Genomic DNA, 10681 nt, shown 5'->3' on the forward strand with positions numbered 1-10681 from the left:
TTTGGGGTGGGAATAAATTATTTTGGGTGGGAATAAAATAGCTGAGGCCCCTAATTATTTCTTGGGGCCCCCAATTAAGCCCTGCAAAATAACTAGCCTTGCGTTTGGATTCCAATCAAATGGTTGCCTAGACGTCTGGGACCATCTTTAATGATTGTTGCATCGTGTTAAATTTTGTTACAATACTTCACATTTAAACAACCACTTCCATATTCGAGTTGCTAATGAAAATGTAATCATCTAACATAGTCTGGTAGATCTGTGCTAGTCAAACACAATCTTCAGCCCTATTTTAACCACCATATGAATTCCTTTTATTTACCAGATTTCATTTTCCAGAATCTGAAAAAGTTTCAAAGAGACTTCTGGTGGGAGAAGGATGGTTATAGAAGAATTTATTTCAAATGATGGGATAAAGTGTGTATCCATAAATTGCATGGTGGGTTAGATTTTTGTAACTGAATGAAAATTTAATATTGCATTATTGACTAAAGTAGCTTGGAATCTCATTCATTCGCTAAATGAGTTATGGGTGATCCGTGATCGTCCTTAAATGTAAGTATTTTAAGGATTGTGATCCTCTCCAATAGAAAAAACCTTGGAACATGTCTTGGGGTCTAGTCCAGAATCTGTCATGGTCTTGATATTATTAAGCAACATGCTCATTGGAACATTCAGGATGGAAATAGTGTGAATGCTTTTGCTGACAATTGGATTTTAGGTGCTGCGAATCCCATTTGCATAACCAAACCTAATCCCAACTATAGGGTAGCTGATTTCATATCCAGACAATATATGAGTTGGAATGTCACCTTGGTCCAAGATTATTTCACTTATGTCAATAGTCGAAAAATCTGTAATATGAGAATCCCTCTTTCTGGTAAACTCATCTAACCAAACACCAAATCAGAGGATCTTTCTGTTAAGTCTATGTATAAATTGTTGGCTAATGAACTCCTTCACAATATCAAACCTAATCCTAAGCTTTCTACTTATAAGGCTCTTTGGAGTGCCCCTTTTACTTCTGAGGGTTCAACTTTTTCTATGGAAATGTGTGGAACATATTCTAACTACTATGACTAAACTAGCTAGATTCAATCATAGTCAGGATGATGTCTGCAAAATGTGTAATTCTTGTCAAGCTGAAACTATTAAACATATTATTTTGAGTTTTCTTTTCTCCGGATTTGTCTGGTCTGCCATCCCAACTGGTCACTAAGTCCTTCAAGACATAAACTCTAACATCAGTATTCAAGACTGGATCCTGAAATGGCTTTCATCTAGTAATCTTCAGAATCACATGATAGATGTAATGAATACAACTTGGTTCATATAGTAGGAAAGTTATGCAACATTTTTTCAGGAGAAACGTTTACATACCTGTCTACTGTGAGATATGCTTTTAAAATGTCTGAAGAAACCCAAAGCTATTTAGTCTTAGTTGAGGACGCTCCTTATCATCATCAGAGTTTTGCGACGAATAATGACATCACTTATAATCTTCCACATGATTGTGGTGATTCATTTGATAAATTCTCACAGATGTGGTTTTGGAATTATCTTAATGAATATGTCAGGTAAGCAGAGAGTCTAGCTCTTCTTGAAGCTGTCAAAGAGAATAATTTTTTGAAAACTGTCATTTCTTATCTCAATAAAAGTAAGGGCCATATTATCTTGTCTACTTTCTCTATTATAGATGACTTTTTATCCCTCTTACAAGGGGTCAATTTCATCATATTTGAATGCTTATGTAGGAATTTTAATGGCTTAGCAGATAAGGCTACCAGACATAGTAGAAACTCCAATGTCATGGATGAATGGAATGAGGATAATGTTCCTCACTCTGTAATCCAAGTTTAAACTTAATGAAATTCTATTTTCCTAGTAAAAAAACATAAAAAATCAAGGTCACAATTGCACACCTAAAATCAAATTATATGAACACGAACAAGCATACTTTATATCATAGGTTCAAAGAAAAATGTTTTGATTGTGTTAGCACGATGAATTTCTTTGGTTAATCAATGAAACAAATATGAATAATTACTCTCATTATTTTTTTTCTCACATATGTTAGTTCCGCTGTAACATTTTTCTTTCGAATGGTGAAAGATCATGAGTTGATGATATCTCCCTGAATATGTTACCGTGGAAAAGTTATTGGGTGATGATACCAACGGCCTGGATTCAAAACTTGTTAGTGCCGAATTCTTTATCGATTAAAAAAAAGTTAACAAACTCGTATAAATCATGTGGTCGATATTTTTTGTTGTTTCATGCAAGTGTTTCGACTTCGAAGGGTGTTTAGACGCACTTCAACCAATTTAGTTTTAGATTAAATTAAAAACCTTAAAGATAGTTTGGGAATATAAGAGTGACTTCTGAAAGAAATAAAATTAACTTTCTAAGGAGCAAACTACTTTTGTTTCCCATTCATACTACTGTCCAGTAACCTGACATAAACACTTTTTGTTTTGATGAGAAGTTAAAATAGCATATACACATATCTACAGAGGTGAACTATAGGTAATGCGAGCGAATGTTTAAGGGTTAACATGAATTGTGAATGTTTAAGGGTTAACTTGAACAATTCATGAGAAGCCCGAGAAAACTGAAAACAAACCAAAAATAAAGACAAATACTACTTAATGGATTACTGCAGCTTGTTTTAGGTTGTTGCAAACTCTTTTGTTCTGTAGTTTGTAGGTTCTTGTTTTAGGATTGTTTTATGCATACTTTTGTTTCATTTCTGAACATGGTGTATCTGGGGGTGTAGTCTTTCCTTTTCTCTTTGCCTGCTAACTCTTTGGTTTGCAGTAGTTTCCTCTCTGAAAAATTGGTTTGGTCTGTCTGTATTTGTACCTCGTTCTTTCTATTTAATATAACTTTTTCATTAAAAAAATAAAAGAAAAAGAAAAGGAGTATTAATGTAGCCACAATGTCTTTTATGACTTTTCTTTTTTTTTTTTTTGAAGGAGGAAAAAAAATCAACAACAAAGAAAAGAAAGACACAAGAGTTCATAAGTTACAGAATACTTCTCTCACTCTCAATGAGAAGGGAAATACAAGAGGGAGGGGAAGAAATCCACACATTTGAAGAGTGGGATGAAGCAGCTAAAGTTGCAAGATATGTGCCACATCATTGGCATTCTTCTTGATGTACCTGAATTCCACATAGTTGAAATGTCTCAGCTCATCTCTGATTCTGCTGATTGTATTTTGAATTCTCCAGTTTGTATTGTGATGCTTGTATTTCAGAGCATTGATAACATTTAGAGAGTCACCTTCTAATACTATATCTCTGAATCTTATACTGACCCCCAGTTCCATTGCCAATAGAGCACTAGCTGCCTCAGCTTCAATTGTAGTACAGTAATCAATAGTCCTATTTTGACATCCCTGCATTTTAGCCTCTTTATCTCTGGCAATTACTCTACAAACAAACCCCCTTGGCCCTGCAGCTCCATCAAAATTAATTTTGATTTTTTCTCCTACAGGTGGTTCCCATTTATCCTTCTGAGCCTCCATCATGCCTTCTTATGTTGGATGCATATCACGGACCTCCGCTTCAAGCTTCATATTAAACCAGTACAGAGCCGATCTTGAATAACCTCCCTGATTTTGACTTTCTTCTTGTTAAAGACCACATCATTTCTACCTTTCCATATTGCCCAGAAGATGCACACACCCATTTTTAGTTTGGTGTAATCTCCTCCTTCATCCAGCCACTGTATAATGATGTCTTTCACAGTTAGGTTTGGTTTTTCCCCTATTCTAAGACTTAATGGAGAAGCAAATAAAACAGCTTGAGCCACCTGACAGTAAAGGAATAAGTGCTCTCTGTCTTCTACATTTCTGTCACATAGCCTGCAGTCATCATTTATCCATGAATATGTTTCTTTATATTTCTAGCAACAGGTAACCCATTTTTAAGCATTCTCCATACAAAAAGATGTACTCTTGGGGGGAATGTTTCCCACACTCCAAAATTTCTTCGATGGAAAGATATAATTTGTTGAAGTAGATGGAATTCTGTCGTTTAAAGTTTTTAAAAAGGATTTAGATGAGAATTCACCTTTTGGATGATGTGTCCACAGTAATGTATCATCTGAGTTTTCTTCTGGGTCAGTGAGTAGATGAATCTCCATTATTTTGGTCACTTCAGTTGGGTTGAAGAGCTGCTGCAGCTTGAGTTCATCCCATCTGTGTTCTTCCTGAATAATAAGATCCTTCACTTTCTTAATAGTCTGATCACCATTCTCCCGTTTTTCTGGCTTCTTAGTTGGAATACTCGGAATCCAAGGATCATCCCATATATCCATATTTTCGCCATTTACTATCTTCCACCAGCATCCCTCTCTCAATTCTTCTCTAACTTGTAACATAGCATTCCACGTAGCTGAGCAGCTTTTAGTTTTCTTTACTTCCCAAAAATTTCCAAACTTTACATATTTTGCTCTCATAATCTGACCCCAGACACAATCCTCATCCTCCAGAAACCTCCAAATCAGTTTTGCTATCATCGCCATATTCAGCTTATGAATTGACCTTATCCCTAAGCCTTCCTGCTCCTTTTCCAGCTCAAAAATGCTCCAATTTATAAAGTGCATCTTCTTTGTTTCCTTGTTGTGCCCCCACCAAAAATTCCTCATAATTCTTGTAAGGTTTGCTAAGACTCTTTTTGTTATGAGTGGTGTAGCCCTGTAATAAGGTGGAATGAGTCCAAGTTCCTTGAATAGAGTCAGTTTCTTGTGTACTTCCGGTGGAAAAAGAAATCATTTAGGATGTGTTTTGAGTCGTCTAACCAAAAAGTAATTTTCCATAGAATTGCAAAAAAAAAAAAAATGCGTGGCTCAAATATGTTCTAGCCCCATCCTTTCTCTATTATCTCCTTACGTCTGAAATTATTGAATGACCGAAACATGTAATGACTCATTTTAAGTCATTAAGTTTTTTTCTTTTTCTTTTTTTGAAAAAGAGTCCTTAAGTTAAATATGTACGGGTAAAGGGCGATTAATTCCAACATCTCTAAATCACTTGCGTTTATTCAAATTGGGCTAATTTAAACACTATCTACTTTAATTTCTATCAACAACAAAAAAATAAAATAGTAAAAAATAAAATAGAATGACAAATACCCAATTTTTCAGATGCACTGAATCATTGTCAATTCGAATAAAATCGATTGTTATACAAAACAGAGCTACTTAAGAAACAAAGAAGGAGGTTATTTCCACCCCATTCGGAGTGGGAACAACTGTCAACTCATTTCACGAGCACAATTGCCAAACCAAAACATCGAAGAGAACAAAAAAATTACAAATGAAAAGACAGTGATGCTAATTAACACACACAGAATGATGAGGGGATACTCCTCATGTGTTTTTATTATAAACGACGATGCCAATTATTAGTCCTACTTATTGGCATCGTCCTCTTCTTCTCTAGAATTGTTTATTTCTTGTGGCTGTGGCTAGTGTTGTCATTAACTCCAAGTGTATTCTTGACACCTTCCATTGCACCATGTGCCATGTTCATCACCTGCTCTCCAGTCTGCATAACAACAACCAGAATACCATCAAATATTAGCTCAACAAAGAAAGACGCAGCCTTCGGTTAGGTATATACAAGATAATTAACGTATTCAAATCGGTAAATTACCTGTTGGAGGAAGCCAGATGCCTCTTCCTTTTTCTGTTGGCAAGAATCGGATGTAGCATTGGCTGCATCCGCTGTCTTGTCCCTAGCTGATTGAGCAGTGTCCTTAGCGGACTCGACCCACTCTTGTGTCTTGGCCTACAATGTATAAAATCATAAACAAATGTCACTTGAATGAATTGCGAGAAAGAACAGAAGATAAGTCATGTTGGATACTAGCAAAGTGCAAATCCGATCTCCCTTATTGCAAGTAAACTAACCTGTGCATGGCCTTTAGCTTGTCCTGCATTGAAGTTTTGTGAAGACATATTTGAGATCTGATTTGGAGGATTTAGCTTGATTTCTTTTGTTTGGAGGGTTGCTGTTTCTTTTCTCTTTGATAGTGTGAGAATGTGATGTCTTTTTAACGTTTCATTGAGATGCTTATATAGTGTCTGGTATCACCTGCAAATGTGGAAAGCTCTATGCTGTACGTGTTAACTGTTGACACACGTCGGCTTTGCTGTGGCGACTGGAACGAGTATTTTGCATCCATATTTGGGGAGTTTGTCAAAATAGCGACACGTATTAGATAAATAATTGACTCATGACATTTTGTGGTGGTGGAGAAAGTCAGAGTCATTCGCATGCGGGAGTAAGACTTGCAGTGATACTAGGAAAAAAATACGTGGGTGTTACAAGGGAAGATCAAGGGGTTTTGGAAATTACCGGATAAATTTTATTTTTACTTTGACAAATTCGGCGTGTCTTTGTCAATCAAATTTATGAGAAGAAGAGTTTTGGGGAATGCCTCATATTTTAAAGTGAGTTAGAAAGAGATTACACCAAATTTCTTCTACCATGTAAGTGGAATATTATCCCCAGCTCTTAATTTCATTCAGGTACTATTTAAAATAGGGTACAAAAGCCTTCACTAAGAAAGACACTAATAACTGTTAGGTCAAAAAAAGTGTTTGGGATCCAAATTTTCGACTGGGCTTATCTAAGAAAACAAAATTAAAAAATCAAAAAATTCTCCCACACACTATTACCTTCTACTTCCTATGGTATTACACTCCAAAATATGTTTGACCGAGCTGGCCTTCGTGATGATCTGGTGGTAGAGTAAAAATACACTATGCAGCCGATGTTGGCTAAGTTAGAGGAATATTCTCTGATTCGTGCACTATGACTAGGCTGAGTCATGTGAAGAGCACACGATAGGAGCTGAGGTTGAGCCCCAACCTTATATTTTTGTGCATATGTGGATTGCGAGGGACGAACCCTATCAATGAGTCTTTTTTGATGAACGTGGGAGAGACTTGAGGCCTATATTTGAGGATGAGGCTTGTATCTGAGGTTTGTTAGTAATACTTGAATCTCATGTTTGTACGAGATTGAGATTATCTCGCAGGGCCCAGGTCTCATAGAGTCGGCGGGGACATGCTCATGAGACAGGGAGTCAAGCCCATATATGTGCCTGAAAGTGTCTCTTATTTTTATAAAATATATGAAATACTTGATTTAGCCAGTGAAATGTCACAAGGATGTTACTAGGAGTCTTTCGTGATTCTTTTCTTTTATTGGGCACACATGACCAATGTATCTCATGAATGTGTACTAGGAGTTGGTCACGAGGCTCGTAAGACTTGAGTCATATTCGTGAGACCGAGGCGTGAGTCGTGCTTATTGGGGACTTAATTGGTCTTGATCATGCTCATGGACGTCGTGGACGCATCATGAGGATAATGATAAAAAAAAATGATCAATATATCTCACGAGGAATAACTAAATCTGCTTCTATGAGGCTGCATACTGAATCCCGAGAGGCCAAGAGCTCATGAGTCTTGTTTGTGTGGCTGAAAGCTAAGTCTCGAGAGGCCGTAGATGAGTCTCGCTCGTGAGGCTGAGAGCGAGACTCATGAGGCTGGGACTTGGGTAGGTTTTTGCGATGAAAATCAAATTGAACCTTAAAATGATCATTTTTCCTTTGAGATCAATTTTACTCCAAGAACTTCATTTTCATCTAGTGCATGCAAAGAATGGCGCCAATAACAACGGTTTTAGCAAAGTTTATAGACATCCCAAACGCTTTCATCTTTGTTCTCAACATAATGAAACTCTAATGCATTTATTTTTTAACTGCCCTTTGTTTGGATGTGTCAGGTTTGCTTCTTCTGAAAATTCCTTTCCACCAAGTATACTCCCTCACAGAGCAATGAATAATAAAGTAGAACTTGAATCCTCAAAGATGGCAGAACAATAGTAGAGCTTGGAGTGTTTTTTGTGCAACAATATTCTAGCACATATGGAGAGTCATGCGGTTTTTTTTCTTTTTTTGAGGATCAATTAAAATCCATGAATCACCTTTGGAACAACAAAACATTGTTGGAGGGATAACAAAACAATTTTGAGAACCTTCTCTACACAATCAGGTTCTTCAAACTTAGGAAATTACAAAAAGCATACAAAACATGACCATGCCCATTGGTGAATAACACAAACTTCATATATGCAATTTTAATAAATAGTTGTGGTGCTTAAAGGATAATTTGCAGTTGCCTTTCACTTTGGGTAATGAATAACTATAGGTTGCTGTGTTGATTTTATAATTTATGTTTATGTCTGAACAAGTTTTAAACTTTTTGGATCATATGATTGGGTAAGGATCCAATGACATGGTTAAAATCACATTTGGTTGACATTTCAGTGCCGTTTTTCTTATAAAACTCAAACGGCGATGAATTTGAGACTAATTTTCTATGACATATTCCTCTTATAAATATCTACCTTCCTACCAAAAATGAGCACTTTCGAAGACATATAAGGTCACCGTCCATCACTTCTAATTTCAACAATTGAAAATTGACGGTTGAAATCAAAATTTATACGTGGTGATGTTTCGTATTTTAAAATGTGTCTCATTTTTGGTAGGAAGGTAGATCATTATTAAAAGAATATGTCATAAAAAATTAACTTCAAAATTCATTGACGTTTGAAATATTTTTTTCTAATTCAAAAAAATTTTATTGATTAAGGAGGTAAGATTAGGAAAATATCCTTAATATCACCTCTAATTGACTACAAATAAAGACCGGAGGTGTACCCTCCCATAAATTATTCACCTTATGCTTCCTAGAGTGTTTAGCTAAAATATTAGCTACATGATTGCACTCTCTTATTACATGCCTTACTTTCCATAACCTAATATCATTAAGATAAAATTTAACATCGTAGATTATTGGTAAATTTTCCCAGCATACTCTTGCATCTTTTCAATTGATTGTAGCATCAACGTTAGATGAATCTGTTTCTAGAATCACATACTCCAGTTGTTGACTTATAGACCATCGTACCGCCTCCAAAGCAGCCATGCATTCTGCCTCCTCTGCATTCAAATTTCCATTGTTGTTGATGCATTTTTATCCTTGGTGTGTTCCTACAAAATCCCTCATGATTAGTCATATACCACAATCTTTAGATGATAACTTAAAAGAAGCATCGAAGTTAATAGTGACAAAAGGTGCAGTTGGAGGTTTCTAATAACTATTCCTTGGTAGAGGATTTGTAGAGTTGGCTATTCTAGTACTAGTGTTATCAGTTTTGATAGTTTTTTCCATACTTTGAGCTCTTCTGATGCAGGAAATTGGATTTGATTTTGTCTTCTCAAAAACGTTTTTACACCCCACATTCCAAACTTTCCATAAAGAACATGATATTTGTATGATCCAGTGTTCATTAGTAGGAGCATGAGAGTAATTGAACCAGCTAATGACCCAGTTTTGCACCCCATTAACTTGACTCATAGAACTCAGAATACAAGGAACAAGAGTAAGAACTGCTCTTGTAAAGGGGCAGTTCATTAGTAGATTGAAAAGACGAGAGTACCCAAATATACCTCACTCTAAAACTTTTCCATCTATAAGTCCTTTCTCCGAAAGTGATTGTCTAGGGACTGAGTCGAGACAATACAACTAATCGGTTCACACTTCGTGTGATCGTCTATGGATACGAGATCGAGACAATACAACAGTGAAGTATGTTTACTTGATAAAAGGTTCGGACTTAACCAAACACAATAGGATTGCTATCAAGTAAATAGGAATTAGTGTTTGTGTAATTTACTTTAATTTATAATAACAACAATTCTAATTGCGGAAAATAAAAGTAAATGACACAACAAGATTTTGTTAACGAGGAAACCGCAAATGCAGAAAAATCCCGGGACTTTGTCCAGAATTGAATACTCTCGGGATTAAGCCGCTATACAAAATCTAAACCAACTTCGTATAGTTGAGACCAAACAACTAAACCTATAGTTCACCTAGTTACGTCTGTATCCCGCACCTCCAACTTGTAATGAGTCACGCACTTGGAACAATCCCTTAGGTTCGTATTCCAAACAGTAAAGGAACAACAAATCTGTTCGGTAACAACTCTTTTCAATCTGTTCGGTTTCCATAAATCCTGGAAATGATTTGTCCAAATATTGATCGAAATCTCACTAGAAAATCTCCAATTAGTAAATGCACATTACTAATTTTTATTTTACAAATATAAAATTGAAAACCTTAATTAAAAGATTCTCAATTTATTTTCGATCCGGAAATCTCTTTTAGATATTAAGGAATATCTTTGAACAATAAAAGATAAGCGTTACTGCACATGTTCAATGTATGTCGAGATCTTTACTTTGTAAGTCCTTTTTCATACTTACAATCTTGGAACCGATTTTCCACACTTCCAAACAAGTTTATAATTGGTTCATCTGACTTCCAAGAACTATCTGTGTGATTATCCTATCAAATTACCAAACATGGGGTTAACGGTTCTACCAAAACAAGTTTCGGCACTACCTCCATGTGGGTACTAGAATTACTCATGCTAGTTACCAAAACTTGTTGACTAGGTACTAGGATCGGTTCCCACATATATATGGTATCTAACTTGTATTTGGTGCAGATGTCCATAGGATCGGTTCTCAATAACTAAAAACGTGTTTCACATGTTCATAGGATCGGTTCCCAATAACTAGAAACTTGCT

General features: G+C 35.9%; 2 protein-coding genes across 2 annotated transcripts; both read right to left on the reverse strand.

Annotated features, from left to right (window-relative positions):
• Positions 1–3114: 3114 nt before the first annotated feature.
• LOC113351867 lies at positions 3115–3528 on the reverse strand. The gene has a single exon (XM_026595780.1). It carries the CDS (start codon positions 3526–3528, stop codon positions 3115–3117), a length of 414 nt encoding a protein of 137 aa, XP_026451565.1.
• A 1605-nt stretch (positions 3529–5133) lies between these two features.
• Positions 5134–6080, reverse strand: LOC113353884 (late embryogenesis abundant protein 7-like). Its single transcript, XM_026597354.1, has 3 exons — positions 5919–6080; positions 5662–5796; positions 5134–5553 (listed from the first exon to the last, which is right to left on the reverse strand). Exons 1-3 carry the CDS (start codon positions 5964–5966, stop codon positions 5455–5457), a joined length of 282 nt encoding a protein of 93 aa, XP_026453139.1. The 5' UTR covers positions 5967–6080; the 3' UTR covers positions 5134–5454.
• Between the last annotated feature and the right edge of the window lie 4601 nt (positions 6081–10681).

Source organism: Papaver somniferum, chromosome 2 (genome assembly GCF_003573695.1).
Source record: "Papaver somniferum cultivar HN1 chromosome 2, ASM357369v1, whole genome shotgun sequence".
NCBI lineage: Eukaryota > Viridiplantae > Streptophyta > Magnoliopsida > Ranunculales > Papaveraceae > Papaver > Papaver somniferum.